This window comes from Elephas maximus, chromosome 8, assembly GCF_024166365.1.
Source record: "Elephas maximus indicus isolate mEleMax1 chromosome 8, mEleMax1 primary haplotype, whole genome shotgun sequence".
NCBI lineage: Eukaryota > Metazoa > Chordata > Mammalia > Proboscidea > Elephantidae > Elephas > Elephas maximus.
Genome location: NC_064826.1, coordinates 78,617,134 through 78,641,766, shown reverse-complemented (window position 1 = coordinate 78,641,766; position 24,633 = coordinate 78,617,134). Strand labels below are relative to the sequence as shown.

At 36.4% G+C, this 24,633-nt stretch overlaps 1 protein-coding gene across 3 annotated transcripts in view; it reads left to right on the top strand.

The window, feature by feature from the left end:
- Positions 1 to 24,633, top strand: part of SNX13 (sorting nexin 13) — a 161,692-nt gene that overhangs the window by 90,549 nt on the left and 46,510 nt on the right. For all 3 annotated transcript variants that reach the window (XM_049893269.1, XM_049893268.1, XM_049893267.1), the window contains 6 exons: positions 1,818 to 1,917; positions 6,220 to 6,413; positions 15,263 to 15,367; positions 16,285 to 16,417; positions 18,224 to 18,261; positions 23,712 to 23,781. In XM_049893269.1, coding sequence (XP_049749226.1) covers positions 1,818 to 1,917; positions 6,220 to 6,413; positions 15,263 to 15,367; positions 16,285 to 16,417; positions 18,224 to 18,261; positions 23,712 to 23,781 — 640 coding nt within the window. The remainder of the gene's footprint in view (positions 1 to 1,817; positions 1,918 to 6,219; positions 6,414 to 15,262; positions 15,368 to 16,284; positions 16,418 to 18,223; positions 18,262 to 23,711; positions 23,782 to 24,633) is intronic.

The following is a 24,633-nucleotide window of genomic DNA, read 5'->3' as shown; positions in this document are numbered from 1 at the left end:
GCAGTGGTAGGTTCAAGCATAGCAACAATTGTGAAGAAGGTGCAGGTCTGGGCAGTATTTCATTCTGTTGCATGTAGGGTCGCTATGAGTCCGAACCAATTTGACGGCACCTAAATAACAACATATACCCATGCAAATTTAGAATAGAAGAATGATACGGTTTCATTTGTGTATGTTGTTTTTTTTAACTGGCTACCTTATCTGGGTCTTAGAATTAGTGGTCCTTCAGTATCATTATATAAAATCTGTTTGTCCATACACTTCTTGATATTGCATCCTTTTAAAATTTAGATATTGTGTTAGGTATTCTTTTATTTCCATTTTAATACCAAACTTTACCTTTTTAATAGCTCAAGCCATATAATGTTTTCCTTTTGGAGAAAATTTACAGAAACCCCATGGAGATACAGTTTTATAACCAGGCCACTCATCTTGAAATCTTAGAAGACCCTTTCTCCTTTCATCTTACAAATGAAGTGAATCTTACAAAATAATGAATACTCTTCCCATTCCACATATGCTGGGCCAGAGGATGGTGATAAAATTTAAGAAGAAAGACATGGACAGCAGAAGTCATGTGCTGGTACTAGATTGATCTATGCCAGGCATTTTAAGTCTGTTATCTGTTATCATTTAGTACTTACATGAAGGGAGATACTAATTACAAAGAAAACTTATTCTTTTCAAATTCTTCTTCTTCTTTCTGTACCACCTGTGCCTTATTTGTTACCTGCCTCTGAATAAGATCGTTTGTCTGATTTACAGAAAAATTGCTTGTATTTATTTTTCCAAAATAGAGGTTGTGATTTGGATTTGGCAAACAGATATGAATTTGGGAATATAGTTTGAAAATAGTTCACAAAAACATCATAGGTTTTAGTGAAAAAGACAATGGGCTTTGAAAACACAGACTTATATTAACAGCTTTGTGATCCTAGGGAACCTTTCTGATCTTCAGTTTTCTCATCTATTAAATGGAATTGATGATACTTAACTAATAGGATTGCTGCGGAGATTAAATGAAATAATGTGTGTAATGTTCATAGCACACGGGCTGACACATACATGCTCAGTAAAGTTTGGACTCAAGTTTTCCCTTTTTTTCATAGTTACCTTGCTTTGTGATTTTGAGAGGTGTATGTAATTCAGTGTTTAGATAGTCTGAAAAGAAATACCAGTGAAGATTGTAAGAGTATTTACTGTTAGCTGCAAAATTGCTCTTTGGTAATACTTTGTTTTCAGAGTAGGTAGACTTCAGTCTATACTTGGAAATGATGACATTTGTTTATTCTTGGAAATGTTAAACATTCTGAATATCCCCATCCCCCTTTAGCCACTGAAATACTCATTTTTATTTAAAAATGTAGAGGTAAAGAATACTTGAAAGTACAGTGATTTATCATATCTTTAACATATTTACTAAGCAAGTCTTAAAATAACTCTAGGAAATTCTACTATGAATTTAAATTCACTGAGAATATTTTATTGGGAAACCTATATGCATGAGAAGGGGATAGTATATTCCATTTTAATTTATTGGGGATTATTTTATATGTGGAACCCTGGTGGCACAGTGGTTGAAAACTTGGCTGCTAACCAAAAGGTCAGCAGTTCGAATCCATCAGCTGCTTCCTGGAAATCCTATGAAACAGTTCTGCTCTGTCCTATAGGGTCGCTGTGAATTGGAATCAACTCAGCGGCAATGGGTTTGGTTTTTTTTACATTTATGTAAAGATCTTGACCTAATTGAGTGAACAAAAAAAAAAAAAATTGAGTGAACAGATACAATATTAACCTATGTAAACTTTTATCTACAGGAAATAAATACTGTGAAACTGGCAGCAAACTTTGGGAAACTTTGTACAGTCCCCCTGGACAGCATTCTTGTAGACAATGTTGCACTACAATTTTTTATGGGTAGGTAAATCCATTTTATGAAAATGATATAGTACTTGAAATTTTTAATAATTTTACTTATTGTAAATTTTAAATACTTAGTGTTAAGCATATGGCATTGGTGGTCCAGTGGTAGAATTCTAGCCTTTCATGCTGGTGACCTGCGTTCAGTTCCTAGTCAGCGCAGCTCATGCATAGCCCACCCATCTGTCAGTGGGGGCTTATGTGTTGCTCTGATGCTGATCAGATTTCACCTGAGCTTCCAGACCAAGATAGACTGGGAAGAAAGGCCTGGAAATGAGCCAGTTAAAGCCCTTTGGGTAACAATGGACTGATCTGCTCCCAATCAGGGGGATGGTGCAGGACTGGGCAGCATTTTGTTCCCTTGTACAAGGCATCACCACGAATCAGGGGCCTACCTGATAGCATCTGACAACAGCAGCAGCAGTTTTAAGCACGCCAGTGCACTCCTCTCATATTATTCTCTGAAAAGTTCAGTTTTCTATGGAAACCATAGAGGTAAATATTTATTTTTCTTTGCAGGAAATAAATGCTTATCATAACTCTAATGTACATTTCCTAAACTTCTTTTAAAATAAGCTGTAGGAGATTCTACTATAAATTAAAATTCATTGAGAAAGAGTATTGGGAGCACACTGTGTACGTAACCTGTTTATTTCATTTTTGTGAGTGGGGTAAGGAATTTGCTTTTATACATATATATGCATACATACATATAAATATATTTATACATGTATATATTCATATATATTGAATATACATTTTATTAATATTACATTTTCAGTATTCTTTTTTGTGATCAAAAATAAAGATGTGTGGTTTCCAGAGCCCATTCCATGTTTTAAGTATCTCTGGAAATACATTATGATTAATAACCTTTATTGAGAAAAGAAGCTGTATCTTGGTGGAGTTTTTATTGTACAACAAATATATTCCCTAGAGATTTTATGCACCACTCATCTTTCAGTTTGTTGTATTGTGGTGGCTTGTGTGTTGCTGTAATGCTGGAAGCTATGTCATTGGTATTTCAAATACCAGCAGGGTCACCCATGGTAGACAGGTGTCAGTGGAACTTTCAGACTAAGATAGACTAGGAAGAAGGACCTGGTGATCTACTTCTTAAAAAGTTGACCAGTGAAAACCTTATGAATAGCAGCAGAAGGTTGATGTAGTGCTGGAAGATGAGTTCCTCAGGTTGGAAGGCACTCAGAATACCACTGGGGAAGAGCTGCCTCCTCAGACTGGAGTTGACCTTAATGTCGTGTATGGAGTAGAGTTTTCGGGACCTTCATTTGCTGATGTGGCATGACTCAGACAGAATGAGAAGAAACAACTGCAAACATGGAATGTATGACATACAAAAACTGGAAGTTGTCAAAAATGCAATTTAATGCTTGAAGATTGATATCCTGGGCATTAATGAGCTGAAATGGACTGATATTGGCCATTTTGAATGGGATAATCAAATGGTTTACTGTGCCTGTAATGACACATTGAAGAGGAAAAGTGTCACATTTATTGTCAAAAAGAACATTTTAAGATCTGTTCTGAAATACAACGCTGTGAGTGATAGGACAATGTTCATACACCTACAAGGAAGATTGGCTAACAGACTATTATTTAAATTTATGCACCAAACACTAATGCCAAAGATGAAGAAATTAAAATTTTTGTCAACTTCTGTAGTCTGAAATCGATCAAACATCTAATCAGAAGCATTGATAATTACTGGTGATTGCAATGCAAAAGTTGGAAATGAAGGATTGGTAGTTGGAGAATATGGCCTTGGTGATAGAAATGACCTCGAAGATTGCATGATAGAATTTTATAAGACCAACCACCTATTTATTGGAAACACCTTTCTTCAACAACTTAACGAGTAACTATACATGGGTCCTTGCCAGATGAAATACACAGGGATCAAATCAGTTTCTTCTGTGGAATGAGACAACCTCACTATCATCAGTCAGAACAAGGCCAGGGGACGATAGTGGAGCAGACCTGCAATTGTTCATATGCAAGTTGAAGTTGAAGCTGAAAAAATTAAAACAAGTCCGTGAAGGTCAGAGTATGACCTTGAGTATATCCCATCTGAATTTAGAGACTATCTCAAGAATAGATGTGATGTGTTCAACACTAATGACCAAAGACCCAACGAGCTGTGGGATGACATCAAAGACTTCATACATGAAGAAAGCAGAAGATCATTAAAAAGTCAGGGAGGAAAGAAAAGACCAAAATGGATGTTAGAAGAGACTCTGAAGCTTACTTTTGAATGTAGAGTAGTAGCTAAAGCAAACGGAAGAAATGATGAAGTAAAAGAGCTGAACAGAAGATTTCAAAGGGCAACTCGAGAAGACAAAGTAAAGTATAATGAAATGTGCAAAGACCTGGAGTTAGAAAACCAAAAAGAAATAACATGCTCAGCATTTCTCAAGCTGAAAGAACTGAAGAAAAAATTCAAGCCTGGAGTTGAAATAGTGAAGGATTCTATGGGGAAAATATTAAAGACGCATAAAAGAAGATGGAAGGAATACACAGAGTCACTATATAAAAAGAATTGGTGGATGTTTAGCCATTTCAATAGGTAGCATATGATTAAGAACTGGTAATATTGAAGGAAGTCCAAGCTGCACTGAAGACAATGGTGAAAAACAAGTTTCCAGAAACTGACAGAATACCAGTTGAGATGTGTCAACAAATGGATGCAGCTCTGGAATCACTCACTCATCCATGCCGAGAAATTTGGAAGACAGCTACCTGGCCAACCGACAAGAAGAGATCTATATGTCTGCCCATTCCAAAGAAAAGTGATTCAACAGAATGCAGAAATTATCTGACAATATCATTAATATCCCATCCAAGTAAAACTTTGTTAAAGATGATCCAAAAACGATTGCAATAGTACATCGACAAGAAACTGTCAGAAATTCAAGCTGGGTCAGAAGACGATGTGGAATGAGGGATTTCATTGCTGATGTCAGGTGGATCTTGCCTGAAAGCAAAGAATTCCAGAACGATGTTAACCTGTGGCTTATTGATTGACCATGCAAAGGCATTTAACTGAGCGGCTCATGCATTACAGATATGAATTCCAGAACACTTAACTGTGCTCATGTGGATCCTGTTTGTAGACCAGGAGGCAGTCATTTGAGTAGAACAAGGGGATAGTGAATGGTTTAATATCAGAAAACGTGTGCGTCAGGATAGTATCCTTTCACCCTATTTACTCAATCTGTTTGGAGCAAATGATCTGAGAAGCTGGATTATGTAAAGAAAGTGGCATTGGGATTAGAGGATTCATTAACAACCTGTGATAGGCAGATGACACAACCTTGTTTGCTCAAAAAGGAGATTTGAAGTACTTACTGATATAGATCAAAGACTACAGCCTTCAGTATGGATTATACCTCAACATAAAGAAAACAAAGAAAAAACTGGACAAATAAACAACATGATGATAAATGGAGAAAATATTGAAGTTGTCAAGGATTTCATTTTACTTGAATCGACAGTCAACACTTATGGAAGCAGCAGTCAGGAAATCAAAAGGCACATTGCATTGGGCAAATCTGCTGCAAGAGACCTCTTTAAAATGTTAAAAAGCTACGATGTCATTTTCAGGACTACGGTGCACCTGACTCAAGCCATGGTATTTTCAGTGGCCTCATATGCATGCAAAAACTGGGCAATGAATAAGGAAGGCCAAAGAATTGATGACTTTGAATTATGGTGTTGTCACAGAATACTGAATACACCATGAATTGCCAGAAGAGCAAATAAATCTAAAAGGCTCCTTAGAAGCAGAGGATGGCGAGATTTAGTCTGACTTTGGACATATTATCAGGAGGAACCAGCCCCTGGAGGAGAGCATCATGCTTGGCTAAGAAGAGGATCAGTGGAAAAGAGAAAGATCCCCAACGAGATGCATTGACGCAGTGGCTGCAACAGTGGGCTCAAACATAGCAATGATTGTGAGGATGGCACAGGACTGGGCAATGTTTTGTTCTTTTGAACAAAAGTATGAGTTGGAATCGACTTGCCAGTTTCTTAAAACAACAGAGTTTGTATCGTAAAAAATGACTTGTTGTTGTTGTTGTTAGTATGTGCTTTGATTTGTGTTTCCTATTTTATGCAACTGTTCTTAATCAGTTTGTGTTTCCTATGCAACTGTTCTTAACCAGTTTTTGCAAAATGTAGCATTGTAAGTACTTCAAACTGCAATTTTTCCTACCTGCTTCTAACTGCATGCACCCAAAATGTGATTTTAATATCTATGCTGTTATGGATTTTGTTTGGCAGATTACATGCAGCAAACTGGAGGTCAAGCACATCTTTTCTTCTGGATGACAGTGGAAGGATACCGGGTTACAGCCCAACAGCAGCTAGAGGTTTTATTAAGTCGTCAGAAAGATGGGAAACATCAAAGCAACCAAACCAAAGGTCTCTTAAGAGCAGCTGCTGTTGGAATTTATGAGCAGTATTTATCAGAAAAGGTGAGGATACATTTTGATTAATGTTTCCTTCTCTTTGGCAGAATGATTAATACTACTAATTGTGAAACTTGCAAATGTCCATATTTATGCTGAGTATAACTACCTCTTTATTTATTTATTTTTTATAACTACCTCACAAACATCATACCTTTTAGCCCTGACGACAGTCTTACTGTGTATTCTCATTTTACAAATGAAGAAACTGATTTTTAGAAAACAGAACTAGCTTGACAAGGGTCATACAAATACAAATGACAGAGTCAAGATGCACTGTCACTTGTACTTTAGATTCAATGACACAAATTGGTTAGAAGTAAAAGGATGGAAAAAGATAATGCACGCAAACAGTAACCAACCAGAACTGCAGTGGCTCTACTAATACTAAATAAAACAGACTTAAGACAAAAATTGTTATTAGTGAGAAAGAGGAACATTTTATAAGGAGAAAAGGGTCAATTCATTAGAATGATAAAATAATTATAAATATATATGTACCTAACAACAAAGTCCCTAAATACATGAAATAAAAACTGACAGAATTTAAAGGAGAAGTAGAAATTATCTGTCAGGTTTTTTTTTAAGGTATATCTTCTTTTAATCTGGTTGCTTATAAGATTTTGTTTTTGGTTTTTAGCTGTTTTAATATAATGTGCCTAATTGTGGTTCTCTTTTATGTATCCTCCTTGAGGTTTTTATTGCCTAATCTATGGCTTTGTGTCTTAGATTTGGAAAATGCTTGACATTACAAAATTCTTCAAATATTGCTTCTGCTCCTAATTTTTTTTTCTTATTCTCTTGTGTTTCAGTTATTCTTATTTTAGACCTTTCACCACATTTTCTGTTTCTAATGCTTTCCTTTACCTTTCTGTGCATTATTCTGAATATTTTCTGTTCAGAAATTTTCCTGTGTCTAATCTATTAAACCTATTTATTCAGTTGTTTCAGTTTTTGTAATATCTATTTGATTATTTTTATAGTGTTTTTTACTTTATTATTAAATCTTCAATCTTTTATTTCCTTGAGCATTTTAATCATAGTTATTTTAATGTCCATGTTTGCTAGCTTTTTTTATTTTTATCTTGTCTCCTCATGTGCATGGTTAGTTGTGATTCAATGTAAAATGCAGAACAGGAAAAATCATAGAGATGATTATAGAGATGATACTACCTTCCTCCGGAGAGGATTTACGTTTGCTTTTGCCATGTGGTTGGTGTTATTAGCAACCCAGATCACCTTAATCTCATTTAAAAATTGAGTAGATTGTAAACTTGGCTTCAGTACCTTTGAGGACTGATCTAATTTTTCATCACCTAGTCCAAGAATTTAGCTTTTCTTTCCTTCGCCCTCGAGTACATGAAACACTTTGCCTCTCCTTTCAGACACCCACCTGAATTACCAGATACCTTCATGGGAAAAATGGGTCTAAATGCTAAATCCTTTCTCAGATTTTGGTTCTGTAATTTTGCAATGCCTAGTTAGCTCTCTGGAAACCCTCTCCAGTATTTTCAAACAGATTTTTAAAACACGTGTTTTGTCCAGCTTTTCTGGTTATTCTCAACAGAGTGGTTATTTTGATTTATTTATACTTCAATACTGGAAGCAGAAAGTAAAGAGAATTTAATATACTTTTTGGTGTTGCTGGACCTTTAAGGTATAAGGTAAGGAATGTCAAAAGATGTCTACAGAGCGGTAGACAAGCCAAATCAAGGATGTCAAATAAAAACCTGGATTTTATTTCACAAGCAGTATGAACCTATCTTTAAAGTTAATAGACCAATAAGTCTAGTAATGAACTTTAATGGATGGATTAATGAATCTGTCTTGAAAGTAGGGAATCTACTCTCTGAAATTTTGTGAGCTTATAAGGATTTTTTATTTTATTTTTGGAATTACATCCTTAACTTTCACAAATTCTCATTTGGGGTCTTATATCCCAGAAAAATTAGAATCTCCACTGTACCACACCACAGAGTTTTAAGCAGAGGAAGATCATGGTAAGGTTGGCATTTTGGATAGAGTGCTCTAGTGGCTATGGTGTAAAGGACAGGAAGAGAAGAATATAGTCTAAAATATTTGAGATAAAATCAGCAGGACTTCGGTGGTTATAACTCTTTGAGGATTAAGGAAAAGTGATTACTAAGACGTGATTCCAAAAAAATCCAAAATGGATTTTGTTCTAATTGTTAAAATGATACAGGCTCATTGCAAACATTTGGAAAATGCAGCAGAAATCACCTGTTCACTATTTCCCTGAAGTAACCACTGTTCATATTTTTTGAATTCCACTGTTTCCACGTGTGTTTTTCATTGTGGTTATGTGCTGTGTCGGTGACGTCTGATAGACCTTTCTGTGATGATTGTAGCCATTAACCCCATAGGACTTCTGAATGCTTGAAATGTGATTAAGGAACTGAATTCTTGATTTAAATAAATGCACGTGGCTAAAGGTTACTGTATTTGACAATACAGCTCTATATGCCGTTTGGATGACTGGGTGGGTGATGATGGAGGAAGGTGATATTATAAGGTGAATTCAGCTTTGTTTATTTTGGAACTTGATATGTCTGTGGTACCTTTAAAAACATAACTGATAGTTGGGTGTCACCTCCAAAGAGTGAGATACTAGGATGACCTGATAATGATAATTCAGATGTTTGGTAGTTGAAACTTAATAAGGTAGATAAAGCATTGAATAAAAAATAACAGTGTGCTGAATTTGAGTCCTGGGGAACAATCACATGTAAGATTAAAGTATAAGGAGATTGAGAGGATTAATGATCAGAGAAGTAGGAGGAAAACTAGGGATGTTGACTTTATAGAAAGGCAAAGGTAATGATTAACTGTGCCAAGTAGTAGGAAAATGTAGTAAAATGATTACTGAAAATTATCCATTAGACTTACCAAGGGGATTTTCTCTAGAAAGTTAAAAAATAATAAAAAAAACAAGCGTATTTAAGATGCACATATGAGATGAGGGAGTAGAAACAATAATATAAACTAATTTTTGATATACATGGGTGCTGTTTTTAAGAATGTGAAGGAGTAGTGGAAAATACGTAAGGTAATGTTAAAGAGAGGGAGTGGGGTGTCAATTTTAGATAAAGCAGTGATTTTAGAGAAAGAAAGCTGCTTTTTAGCAGATCATATTTTAAGTAAAAATTGCATAAAGTTAAAGAAGTGTAGTCATAAAATAATTTGTCAGAAGAGAATTCCAGTAAGGGCAAATGTAAATTAAAAAATCTTGAAGTGGGACTTTTGTTTTTTTGTCTTTAATTTTCTCTATGAAATCAAAAGTGGTGGGTTTTCTGTTGACATAAGAGAACTTAAAATTTGTGTAATCCTAAAATGACGAAGGCTAGATGTAGGCATTGAAGGGGAAGGGAGAGCAAGCTGGCTGGCCTTCTAGAAAGCCCAGCAAAGGCCAGAGACGGTTAGTTTTAGTGGATCTGGTCTGTGTAGTTGTATGGCTTTCCTGCATTTATCCATCATTTAGATTTCTGTGTTTCAGAGCAGAGGTTGGAACTAGTGTTAGTGTTTTGCCCAATGCGTACAGAAGAAATACTGGGTAACAAGAGCTTTTATGGTATTAGTAAGACTATTTCAGAAGATTAGCCATGTGACTTGGACTAGGTAGGGAAAAAAGTGAGGCTAGGAGGGTCTGGCAAACTGGAAGAAAATGGTGGGGGCAAAGAACTAGAATCTTCGGAGGTTAATGAACATGTGTAGTGGAAATGAGATTGTGAATATCTGAAAAAAACAAAAGGTTAAGTACATGAGGTGAGACTAGGAAAGAGGTTAGTAGTAATTTGAGATACAGTGCTTACTAAGCAATTCATATGATAGATGCTGAATTACATTGCCAACTTATGTGGGTTGCATCTTAGCGCAGAGCAGAAGTGCATTCTCTGTGTAAAAGATTATCTTCTGTGGACAGTTACTTTTTTTGAGAGCTGCCAGAAAAGGCAGTTGTTCTTCATTGTAGAGGATGACAAGTTTAAGATTTTAAGATTTAAAAACATTATAAATAATGCTTCAACTATTTTAGGTTTTAAAAATAAAGAAATATACTCCTGAATATAATGTAAATGCTAAATATAACTATATTCATACAGTGTAATTTTATATAGTGGCACACACAATCTGGATTAATTTTAGTGATGTGATATCATATGAATTAAGTAAGCCCCAAAAGATTTCATACTGTGTAATACTCCTTTTTTTACAAGGTAAAAACAACTAAATTTGATGATTTGATGATTCCCTTGAATAGGAAGAGGCAAGATATGAGATGTTGGAAGCGGGAGAGAAAGTATAGTTAGATGTAGGATATTGTTAAGGTTTTTAAATTGGCTATGGATGGTGAGTTTATTGGTTTTTTACATCCTTAAAAATAATGGAATTATAAATAAAAGAGAATAAATAAATAAAAGAGGGCTATAAAAAAAAAAAAAAAACCTGTTGCCATCGAGTTGATTCCAACTCATAGCGACCCTATAGGACAGGGTAGAACTGCCCCATACGGTTTCCAAGGAGTGCCTGGTAGATTCAAACTGCCCACCTTTTGGTTAGCAGCCGTAGCTCTTAACCACTCTGCTACCAGGGTTTCCAAAAGAGGGCTATAGATGAACTATTGATGTGTGTCATGTTTTAGGTTGATCAGCTGTCCTGGGTTACTCAGAACTGCCCTGGGTTTAGCACTGAGTGACATTCCATGTCCTGGGAAGCCCCTCCCTGGGCTATAAAGTAATTTTTCACACTGAAAAGTCATATTTCATATTTCTGTGTAGTATCTATCATATTATGCATCTTCAAATAGAAATTCTTAGAACAAGTTAAATTTGCACATCCTCTTCCTCCCACATCACACTGAAACTTTGTTGCAGCTTTGGTCATAAAACCAAATTTAGGATAAAAACCCCTGTTGATGTTGGGTTGATTCGGACCCATAGCTCCGTAACAGGACACAGTAGAACTGCCTCATTCAGTTTCCAAGGAGTGGCTGGCGGATTCAGAATGCCAACCTTTTATTTAGCAGCTGTAGCTCTTAACCCTTGCGCCACCAGGTCTCCAAATTTTAGGATAGGACAGTATGTTTTCAAGGCTGTTCAGAAGGATTTTTGCTGTAGTGTCAAATGATAGTCACAAATGGCTTATTCTTTTGGCAGTTTTTTAAATACACATTCAGTAGTATTGGCTACTCATACTAATTAATTCCTAATAACTGTTCCCTAAGTGCCAGACCCTGTGGTATATATCTTACATATATATCTTTTAATACTTATAAATAATCTCTCGTTCATTTTACAGACTGCGAAAATGTAGCTTATTGAGAGGTAAAGTAATTTGCCTGGCAAGTAGTTGTTAGGTGCCGACGACTCGGCTCTGATTCATAGTGACCCTATGCACAACAGAAAGAAACACTGTCCTATCCTGCTCCATCCTTAAAATTGTTGCTGTGCTCATTGTTGTAGCCACTGTGTCAATCTACCTTATTGAGGGTCTTTCTCTTTTCCTCTGACCCCGTACTTTGCCAAGCAGGATGTCCTTCTCCAGGGACTGATCCCTCTGACAGCATGTCCAAAGTATGTAATATGCAGTCTTGCCATCCTGCTTCTAAGGAGTGTTCTGGTTGTACTTCTTCCAAGACAGACTTGTTCGTTCTTTTGGCAGTTCATGGCATACTCAATATTCTTCGCCAGCACCATAATTCGAAGGCATCAGTTCTTCTTTGGTCTTCCTTATTCACACGCATATGATGCAATTGAAAATACCATGGCTTGGGTCAGGTGCACCTTAGTCTTCAAGGTGACGTCTTTGCTTTTCAACACTTTAAAGAGGTCCTTTGCAGCAGATTTACTCAGTGCAATGCTTCATTTGATTTCTTGACTGCTGCTTCCATAGCTGTTGATTGTGGATCCAAGTAAAATGAAATCCTTGACAACTTCAATCTTTTCTCTGTTTATGATGATATTTCTTATTGGTCCAGTTGTGAGGATTTTTGTTTTCTTTATAGTTGAGGTGCAATCCATACTGAAGGCTGTGGTCTTTGATCTTCATTAGTAAGTGCTTCGAGTTCTCTTCACTTTCAGCAAGCAAGGTTGTGTTATCTGCATAATGCAGGTTGTTAATGAGTCTTCCTCCAATCCTGATGCCCTGATCTTCTTCACATAGTCCGGCTTCTCAGATTATTTGCTCACCATACAGATTGAATAGGTATGGTGAAAGGATACAACCTTGATGCACACCTTTCCTGACTTTAAACCAATTAGTATCCCCTTCTTTTGTCTGAACAACTGCCTCTTGATCTATGTAAAGGTTCCTCATGAGCACACTTAACTGTTCTGGAATTCCCGTTGTGCACGGTGTTATCCATAATTTGTTATGATCCACATAGTCGAATGCCTTTGCATAGTCAATAGAACACAGATAAACATCTTTCTGGTGTTCTCTGCTTTCAGCCAGGATCGATTTGATTTCAGCAATGATATCCCTGGTTCCACATCTCTTCCGAAACCAGCCTGAATTTCTGGCAGTTCCCTGTCAATGTATTGCTATAGCCATTTTTGAATGACCTTCAGCAAAATTTTGCTCCTGTGTGATATTAATGATATTGTTCCATAATTTCCACATTTGGTTGGATCACCTTTCTTGGGGATAAGCATAAATATGGATCTTTTCCAGTCAGTTGGTCAGGAAGCTGTCTTCCATATTTCTTGGCATAGACGTGTGAGCACCTCCAGCACTGCATCTGTTCGTTGAACACATCTGATTTGATATTCCGTCAATTCCTGGAGCCTTATTTTTGGCCAATGCTTTCAGAGCAGCTTGGACTTCTTCCTTCAGTACCATTGGTTCCTGATCATATGCCACCTCTTGAAATGGTTGAACATCGACTAATTCTTTTTGGTATAATGACTCTGTATTCCTTCCATCATCTTTTGATGCTTCCTGCGTTGTCTAATATCTTCCCCATAGAATCCTTCACTATTGCAACTCGAGACTTGAATTTTTTCTTCAGTTCTTTCAGCTTGAGAAATGCCAAGTGTGTTCTTCCCTTTTGGTTTTCCATCTCCAGCTCTTTGCATGTGTCGTTATAATACTTTGTCTTCTCAAGCTGCTCTTTGAAATCTTCTGTTCAGTTCTTTTGCTTCATCATTTCTTCCTTTTGCTTTAGCTGCTTGATGTTTATGAGCAAGTTTGGGAGCCTTCTGTTACATCCATCTTGATCTTTCTTTCCTGTCTTTTCAATGACCTCTTGCTTTCTTCATGTATGATGTCCTTGATGTCATTCCGCAACTTGTCTGGTCTTCGGTCATTAGTGTTCAGTGCCTCAAATCAGTTCTTGAGATGGTCTCTAAATTCAGGTGGGATATACTCAACGCCATATTTTGGCTCTCGTGGACTTGCTCTGATTTTCTTAAGTTTCAGCTTGAGCTTGCATATGAGCAATTGATGGCCTGTTCCACAGTCAGCCCCTGGCCTTGTTCTGACTGGTGATATTGAGCTTTTCCATCGTCTCTTTCCACAGATATAGTCAGTTTGATTCCTGTGTGTTCCACCTGGCGAGGTCCATGTGTATACCAAAAAAAAAAAAAAACCCAGTTTTTTTTTTTTTTTTTTTTTAGTCACTGTTTATGTTGGTGAAAGAAGGTATTTGCAATGAAGAAGTCTTTGGTCTTGCAAAATTCTGTCATTCGATCTCCAGCACTGTTTCTATCACCAAGGCCATATTTTCTAGCTACCGATTGTTCTTCTTTGTTTCCAACTTCCATATTCCAATCACCAGCAACTATCAATGCATCCTGATTTCATGTTCGATCAGTTTCAGCGTGCTGCAGCTGATAAAAATCTTCTGTTCATCTTTGGCCTTAGTGTTTGGTGCATAAATTTGAATAAGAGTCGTATTAACTGGTCTTCCTCGTAGGCGTATGGCTGTATGGCTCTTGTCCTATCACTGACAGTGTTGTATTTCAGGATAGATCTTAAAATGTTCTTTTTGGCAATGAACGCAACACCATTCCTCTTGAAATTGTCATTCTCAGCATAGTAGACTATATGGTTGTCCAATTCAAAATGGCCAATACCAGTCCATTTCAGCTTACCAGTGCCTAGGATATTGATGTTTATGTGTTCCATTTCATTTTTGATGATTTCCAATTTTCCTAGATTTACACTTCATACATTCTGGGTTCCAATTATTAATGGATGTTTGCAGCTGTTTCTTCTCATTTTGAGTCGTGCCACATCAGCAAATGAAGGTCCCGAAAGCTTTACTCCATCCACGTTATTAAGGTCGACTCTACTTTGAGGAGGAAGCTCTTCCCCAGTCATCTACTGAGTGGCTTCCAACCTGGGGGGCTCATCTTCCAGAGCTATATCAGACAGTGTCCCACTATTATTCATAAGGTTTTCACTGGCTAATGCTTTTCAGAAGTAGACTGCAGCATCCTTTTTCCTAGTCTGTCTTAGCCTGGAAGCTCAGGTGAAACCTGTTCTCCATGGGTGATCCTGCTGGTATTGAATACCGGTGGCATAGCTTCCAGCATCATAGCAACATGCAAGTCCGCACAGCTGGACATTCTGACAGACACGTGGGGGCTTGGCAAGAGTCAAGGTTTAAACCATGCTTGTCTGCCTGCCAGTGTACTGCGTAGTACACTATGAAGAGCAGGTTCTAGCTCTTATTTCAGTCCTCTTAAACATCAAGGCTTCCTTTACAAATCCAGGATTCTTATTTGCCAGTTACTTTTAATAATATGATTCTGTTACTTTATTCTACTAACAAGGATTAATTTGTGTTTGGAAATTCCAAAGGTCATTGCTACAGTTATTTTTTCTCTGTTTGCTAGGCATCTCCAAGGGTTACTGTTGATGACTATTTGGTAGCAAAATTAGCAGATACTTTGAATCATGAAGATCCAACCCCCGAAATCTTTGATGACATTCAAAGGAAGGTATTAAATATGATATTTACCATTTTCTCTTTCTTGAAAAAATACATTTTTATGTGTACATATTTAGTTTTTAAAACGGTTATTGAAACATTTAAGAAGTGGAGTGGTAACTAAAAAGATAACTTATGATAATAAAACCCAAAAAACCCGTTGCCATCGAGTTGATTACGAGTTATAGCGCCTCTAAAGGACAGAGTAGAACTGTCCCCATAGGGTTTCCAAGGAGCATTTGGTGAATTTGAACTGCTGATCCTAACCACTATGCTACCAGGGCTCCAGTTATGGTAATAATACCTCTTAATTACAAAAAAAAAAAAGAACCAATTTTTTGTTATTTATTTAATTAACAGAGGAGGGAAATATTTATATTAGGTTGTTTATTCGAATCTGACTAAAGAACCTGATATTGTAGTCTTAGATCTTCATAAATTGATGAATGCATAAATAAAGGGTCTGTCAAATTCGTTATAATATGCACCTGGAGCCTTTCTTTATGTGGACTTTTTGGAGAACATTACTTCTCAGAACGTTATAAATAGCCTGCTGTCATGTCATGTGTGTTATAGCAGAACTCTGTCAGCACTTAGTTACTGGAGGTACCAGAGGAAACTATTAGTTGTGACATACCATGTTTTTACACATATGACATGCCTGTTACACGTTTTTTTCCCAACTGCACTGTGGCAGAACTGCTTTACTCAATATCTCCATTTCCATGCGGTATATGTGTGTACACATTATTTACGTGGGCATGTTATTTGTGAAAAATATGGTAGTCTTACTGCTGACATCTTAACTGTGGGGCCTGTGATGCATTATGGCAAGACCTCAGTATAACTTTCGGTTAATGTTTATTTAGTGAAAATAAGCACGTTAACCTGTATTGATAACTAAGTATCTTGATTTGTTTCAATAAGGTATATGAATTGATGCTGCGAGATGAAAGATTTTACCCTTCCTTCAGGCAGAATGCACTTTATGTGCGCATGCTAGCTGAGCTGGATATGTTAAAAGATCCTAGTTTCAGAGGATCGGATGACGGTGATGGAGGTGAGGCGATGCACATTTTACATGTATGTGTGTGTATTCCTGTATATATTCTACTTACTAAAAAAGTGACCTTTTAAACAAGGTACAAAATGTTCTTGAACCCCAAATATAAACTGTTATATATCTAAAATCTATACGTGAATGACAACATGTAGTTAGTATAAAACCAAACCAACCCAAACCCAGTGCCGTCGAGTGGATTCCAACTCATAGCGACCCTATAGGACAGAGTAGAACTGCCCCATAGAGAGAGAGTTTCCAAGGAGCGCCTGGCAGATTCGAACTGCTGACCTCTTGGTTAGCAGCTGTAGCACTTAACCACTCTGCCGCCAGGGTTTCCGTAGTTAGTATATTAAAATAAAATATTGAAAATGTAGCAACAGACTAGACTGTAACTATAGAGGCTTTAATTTTTTCCCCCCCCTTTCAGTGGATTTTTTTGTGTTTGTTTTAACATAACTTGTCTTTGGTGAGAAAATTTAAGAGGTGAATGGACCTTAGAACAATGTGCCAAAAAAAAAAAAAAAAAAAATACCAGTTGCCATCTGTTGGAGTATATAAATGAATAAAAAGAGTAGTTATTTGTTTACTCATTTTAGTTATCACCTTGCTGTTAACCCTGGGGGAACCCTGGTGGTACAGTGGGTTAAGGCCTCAGGCTGCTACCCAAAGGTGAGCGGTTCGAATTCACCAACCGCTTCTTAGAAACCCTATGGGGTGGTTCTGCTCTGTCCTATGGGCTCCCTGTGAGTTGGAATTGACTCGAGGGCAATGGGTTTTGTTTTTCTTTTTTTTGGTTGTTGACCAAGGGGTACTCCTAGGATGACATTTCCTGGTTAGTTTTTGTGACCACAGTTCTGAGGAATCTTGGGTATTTAGAGCTGTTGAAGTAAGGAGCCAAATACTAACTGCCTCTTTTTAGAAGTAATGGGAAATTGCTTTGGTGACCCACTTAAAGATCCAGATTCATAAATAACCTCATAAGTGCTAGAAACCTTATATTAACTTTAAATTGTATATGAATATTGCTTTAACCATATATTCATTTGTGTTTTAACAGAGGGATACCTTAATTGTAACTTAATTTGTTCAGATATACAATAAAACCCTGAGAGAAAAGATTATTGCTTGGTATTAATTTTAGTAACTTACTCTAACATTAATTTTTACCATTTATTTTTCCTAGTTGCTTTTTAATTAAATGGCATTGCATGTAGACTTTTAAATATCTTTCGATCTGTTAGTTACATATGTTATATATAATGATGCTATCACATATATTAGTTGTATTGATTTAGGAATCTAGATTCCAATGTTCTTGAGCCAAATCTACTACCAAGAATAAGTGGATCTATTAGATATATTAAAAATCAATCTATTTATCGTTCACACTAAAGAAGAATTTTATTTGTAATATTTCTTAATCCAAAGAGGTAAAACTGAAATAGCACTGAGTTTTCCTAATGGACTTCACATGAGTGTTTCCTCATGCCTACCCTGTATTAGACTTCATATGATACTGTGAGAATAAAAAAGTCATTTAGTATTAGCTTCTTGTGCATAATGACCTTTTTTGGGGGGGGGGAGGGTGCAGCTATAGCTACATATGTAAATTTTTCACCAAAATATTTGGTTTGGAAAGCCATGGGACTTTAGGGACTGAGATGTTCAGGCGTATGCCACAGTTTTCCTTACTGTTCTGTTCTGTCTTAACTTATCTGATTTTGATTCTTGTTGTTTAAACCTTAAGAAAAAACTGTTTCAAAAGTTTTTTACTGCATTCTAAGTTGAATTTTTCCCCCACAGAATCTTTTAATGGGTCTCCTACAGGAAGCATAAATTTGGTAAGTACTGTTACGGGTACTTTAAATATTAAAATAACTTCAGTATTTTTAAATGATTCTTTCATTACAGTTCTGTGATTGTAAATCTGTCAGTGACAGTGTTCACATTGGAATTTATTTTGTCTTCCCTTACATTTAGAAAAGATTTGTAAAACCAGTTGGGATAACGGAAAAACGTGTAGATAGTTCTTAAAGTTCACTAAAAAAAAATTCAGATTGATATGAAAAATTTTTTTTTTTTTTTTGGCTTAGAGCCTTTTATAGTGAATTAAGCAACTGACTACCTCTGTAATGATTCAGTGGTTTAAGAATGACATGTTATTAGCATATAAGCTATCATTGGCCTGTCATATATTCAGGTGAAGTGTGAAATAATGAACATTTTAGTACTCTTTTAGTGTATATCCAGCATTGCCAATGAATAACTTATTTCCTAAAATGCTGTTAGGAAGAAATATTAGTGTGCTCTAAAAGTTTGGGTCCAGAGTTTGTGGGGGCGTTTGTTTGTTTTTCCTTCCACTTGCATAACTTTATCTATTAGACCGTTTTTCCCCCCCCCGATTACCACCATTAACCCCCCATTTTCACCTTCCTCCCGCCCCTGGTAACCACTAATAAACTTTGGTCTCTATACATTTGCCTTTTCTTGTCATTTTAAATGAGTCAGGTCATATAATATTTTTCCTTTTGTGATTGGCTTATTTCACTCAGCGTAGTGTCTTCTGGCTCCATCCATACTGTATAGCATGTGTCAAGACCTCATTTCTCCTATTGACTGAGTAGTATTCCATTGTATGTAGATTTTGTTTTTTTAAATAGCTGAATGGTTTATAGATCCATTATCTTATTTTGTCTTCTGGAGTCCTTGGGTGGGGTATAGTTAAGGTTCTTGGGTTGTAAGGTTGGAGGTTTGAGTCTACTCAGAGGCTCTTTGGAAGAAAGGTCTGGCCCTCTAATTCCAAAAAATCAGCCATTGAAAACCCTGTGAAGCATAGTTCTGCTTTGATGCAAATAGGGCTGCCACGAGTTGGAGTCTACGTGACGGCAACTGGTCTTTTTATATTACTAATTTCTAAAGTAACCTTATTGAGTAAATGTACTGTTACTTTACAAAGTACAAAACTGAGCACTAGAGCAAATCAGCCATAGTGTACATCAAATACTTTGTAACTTTTAAAGTATTGTTTTTCTAAATCATTTGGTATCCTTACTATTAAGTTGTTATATTCCAGAGCCTTATCCCAAAAGGGATTAGCTCTTACAGCATTAAAGCAATGTTAGCAATAATGTTCATTATATAGGAAAAGCTTGCAAACATGAAGAAACTTTTCCTTAGTTTGAAATTTTCTAGTATTCACCTTTGCAGTGCTTGTACAAGTGTTTAAACACTAGTAAGTTTTTTTTTTTTTTTTCCTGGCTTTGTTATATGTCTTGAATAAATGCTTTTTTAAATAAAAGAGATCCCTTTGCCACATAGTGATATAAGCCAGAACTGTCTCTGGATAGAAAAAAGGTCACATTTGAGGGCAGTGACTTGCAGTGTTTTATAACTCACATCAGTCTATTAAATTCAAGCTGTTAAATAGCTGAAGTCTTTTGGATTCTTTTTAAAAATACATTGAGAAATCTTAGTACATAGCTGTATTTTTGAGATGGTATAAAATTTTATAAACTAGATCATAATAGTTTATTCCAGTATACCCAGCAAAGAAAATATTTAATGCACTTGGTGCTTTATTCATTTTGCAATTGAAATTGGCAGATAAATTCCAAGCATTTCTAACGTAGTTGTGCTTACGGGATAAATTATCATAGTTAAATTTGAATTTTCAGATTTTGTCTTAGTGTAATGTTAAAAAATCACTTTTTCTTGCAAGGAGCTCAGGAATATTAACCTAACATTTACTTTGCAAGTTGTGTTTTATTTCAGTAGAACATTAATGTACTTGTTTTGAAATCACAGTTTTCTTTTACTGGTCAATACTTACATTTCTAAGTCAGATGTAGTTCTGTAATTACTATTATTTTACCAATTATAATTTTATAGTCTGCTTGGTATTTACATGTAATAAAACCAAAAAAACCAAACCCGTTGCCATCAAGTCAATTCTGACTCATAGCGACCCTGTAGGACAGAGTAGAACTGCCCCATAGGGTTTCCAAGGAGCAGCTGGTGGATTTGAACTGCTGACCTTTTGGTTTTGGGGGGGTGGGTGTCAGACATGCCTCTTCTTTCTGCCGTCTTTACCAATTCTAACACCAACTGTCCCTCTCACAGCATTCTCTACTTTTCTGCTGGGTTCAATAATTCATTGCAGAGGCCAGACAGAACTCAACGAACAATACTCAGGATTATGGGGTTTATTAGAGAAGTAACAGGTTACAGTTCAGGCTCAGGAACACTCAAGGATACAGGTTTTTCATCAGGACAGCCTCTGCCCAGCTGTGCTTGCAGGCACGCCTCTTTCTCTGGTCCTAGGCCTCTGCCCAAAGACACTCAGCTTTCTCTCTCCTTGGGCTGGCCCACCGTGCTGGGCCTCTCCTGCCACTGCATCTCACCATCTTCGGGGTTACAGCTGTCTCTCTCTCTGTCTCCTGATCCCAGGGGCCTCCCAGTGCAGGGACCCCAGGTCCAAAGGATGCACTCTCTGCTCCTGCTGTTCTTCAGTGGTGATGGTAGGATCCTCTCTCTGCTGTGGAATTGGCTTTCTATTAGGCAAAACTGACCAGTCCCCTTGATGGGCCACAATAACCCTATCACATAGTCTCGTCCAGCCACCTGGGTGGGAGTTACAAGACCATGGCCAGAAAGGCTGGACAAAAGTAATCAATCACACTGCAGTTACCAGTACTAATGATTATTATAGTAATAATATATTTTTTAGAAAGCTTACTGTTTTGTTACCCATGCTAGCTTTTATTTGGAAGAAGTCATGGTAAAGAATAGTTACATTTGGTAGAGAATTCTGTTTTTTGTGAGGTCTCTGTCTTTCACATAAGAATATTAAGGCAAAAGTTGAGTTGTTTCTCTTAAAGTGTTTTATTATAGGCCACTTGAAAATAAGTGCATCCTGTTTCTTTTCAGAAGGAGCCTGGGTGGCACAGTGATTAAAGCACTTAGCTGCTAACTGAAAGTTGGTGATTTGAACCCGCTAGCCCCTCTGCAGGAGACAAGACCTGGCAATCTGCTCCCCCAAAGATTACAGCCTAAAAACCCTATAGTGCAGTTCCAGTCTGTCCTACAGGGTCACTATGAGTTGGAATCGACTCTGTGGCACACAACAAAAACATTCTTTTCAAAATATTTTCTTTCACATTATATCCTGATGGAGATGTAGACTAGGGATTGACACCATTATTAGATCACTGGGACTACTAAGAGACAAGAAAGACAGTTGATATAGCTGCAGTCTTTTAAGGTAGAGCCTGGACTAGACCTAATTGAATTTAATGATTCTCTCACTCCACTTAACCAGAAGTGTCTTGGGGATCATCTGTGTAAAATTACCACGTTTTGTTTCTCTTAATGACTAATCTTTAGTAGGTGAACTTTTGGCCCTCTTCTTAGAATGCCATTGCCTCAATTTAAATGGCTCTGTGTCATATGCATGGTTACATTTTAGTCATATAGAGGACTCTTCTAGTAATAATTGGTGATACCATGTTAGGACTCCAGAGCTTATTTGGATTATATAGCTTTTAAAGTGACATATGTCTGAATCAACATACAATATCTGTGTGTTGGGGGTCCCCAAGACCACCCCCAATTTTGTCGATTTGCTAGTCGTACTCACAGGATGTAGCGTATAGTCATACTTATGACTGTGATTTACTACAGTAAAAGGTTATGAAGTAAAATCAGTAAAGGGAAAGGTGCATGGGGCAGAGTCTAGAGGCAACCACCCCACAAGCTTCCAAAGGATGTGTTCCAGGGAACTCACATAGAATGCATTTCATTTCCCTGAGAACAAGTTGTAACAGCACCTGTGAAATGTAGCTAAATAAGGAAGCTCATTTGAGACACAGTGCCCAGAGTTTTTATTGGGGACAGGTCATGCAGGCACTTTTTTGCTTAGCATATACCAAAACTCCAGACTCTCAGAAGGGGAGTAGATTCAACGTTAGCTACATTGTTTGTACAGTTTAGGCACAATGAGCCACTCTTACCAGTTAGAGTGTGATGGGAGTCCTCCCTAAATTTGAGTTCTCAGATGCCAACCAAGGGCTAACCTTGAAAGCAGGCCTTTTGAAGGGGACCAGTCTCAGTCATGCTGTTATTTCTTTTCTGTATAGTCCGTTTACATTATATGATCGTATTCCTTTCTAGGTATGTGTGGGTGTATGTATATGTGGAAAAAAATGCTTTACTAAAGGCCATAGTTATAAAAGATTTGTTCTGGGTTCATCAGTAATAATTTTTATTTGTGGAATTTTTTGAAAATGAATGATTTTTAAAATCTGTTTTATTAAACATCAGATTACCATGTACCCTAGCAATTCCACTCCTAGGTATATACTCAAAAGACTTGAAAGCAGGGACTCAAAAAGGTACATGTACATCAGTGTTCATTGCAGCTATACTCATGATACCCCAGAAGTGGAAACAACTCAAGTGTTCAAGAGATGAATAGATAAATAAACTGTTATATACATACAATGGAATATTATTTAGTCATAAAGTAAAATGAAATTCTTAATACATCCTATAACATGGATGAACCTTAAAGATGTTATGCTAAATGAAATAAGTCAGACACAAGAGGCCAAGTATTGTATGAGCCCACTTATATATCTAGATTAGGCAAATGCAGAGACAGAAGTTTATTAGTGGTTATCGGGTTGCGGGAAAGAAAAATGGGAGTTATTACTTAAGGGGTACTGAGTTTCTCTTTGAGATGATGAAAAATTTTGGAAGTAGATAGTGGTGATGGTTGACAACTTGGTGGATGTAATGTCACTGAATGTACACTTAAAAATGTTGAAAATGGTAGATTTTAGTTATATGTATTTTACCATTATAGAATTATTAAAAAAAAAACTGTCTTAGTCAGTGAATTGACTTCATTTAATAAATCATGATAATAAGAGGTAACATTTGTTGTATTATGCAGTTTTCTGAATGTTTTTAGTCTGAAGTGTTTTTTAACTACAGTTTTAATTTTTTCCCATGTATTGAGTACAATTGAGAAGAAGGGAGTTATATGGACAAGCAATGAAGGGAAGAAATAATCTGATGTATTAAATTGATTACTAAATTACTTTGGTTGTTTCTTAATCTTGGCTTTTCTCTCTCCTGTTAGTATAAATGAAAAGGATTATTGGGGAAAAACAAATAATATAAGGCTTACATGATGATTAGTAATGCATATGTGATGTAAAATTCTTTACCTTTTTTTTTTTTCTATAAAATTTTTAATTTTTGTTTCCTGGTTGTCCCTGCTCACCATCAGTCTTTAGATGATCTTTCAAATGTATCTTCTGATGACTCAGTACAACTCCATGCCTACATTTCAGATACTGGTAAGAGACTTTATAGTATAAATACTGAAAAATTATTATTATCCCAAAGTGATTTTCTGTATTTGTTTTTAAAAACCATTTATTTTCATTCTGTAGCTATATTTTTAAGTTACTGTTTTTTTCTGCAGCATGTTCTTCATTGAATTCTGTGGTGTTCATTTGTTTGTGTATTTAGATATCTACTGTGTAAGCTTGTCACTATTAGTGTTTGAAAATGCTGAAATTTTAAGCATTTTTCATTTCTTATGAACTCTGAAACCAATCTTTTCCTCTTTATGTTTGAGTCCAGTTGATAAATGTCTGCATAATTACACATTTTATCACCAAATCTTGATTATTCTTTTTTAGAAAGCTTTCATACATTCCTCTCCCTCCTCTCCTTTTCTGTTCCTTGTTATTCCCCTTGTTTTTGTTAACTCCTAATTGATTATGGTTAGATGCCTAATTGGCCAATGCTTTTTCTTCTCCAAAACTTATCTTAGGCACAGCAGGTAAAGCCATTCCCCTGTTGTCACGCTACCTCTATCAAGAAATGTTTGTGCTCTAACTTGGTGAAGAAGTGTGCTGTTTGATCTGCATAGGTCTGTGAATGATGACTGGAAAAGATGAGCAGTGAATAATAGTGCCACCTACAGTTAAAACCTCTGTGTAGAGCAAGGTGACCAGAGCCTATTCCTACTCTTATATTTTGTCAAGTCAGGAACACTGATACTAGACAGAAAGAGAATAAATGACAATTTTGAGTAAAAAGTATAAATGTTAGGGAAAAAAAAAACTTTGGTGAAAACCCGAGAGAGGTTTCTATTCAACTTTATTTGCCAGTGTAGATTTCTAGCTTTTATGTGATAAAAA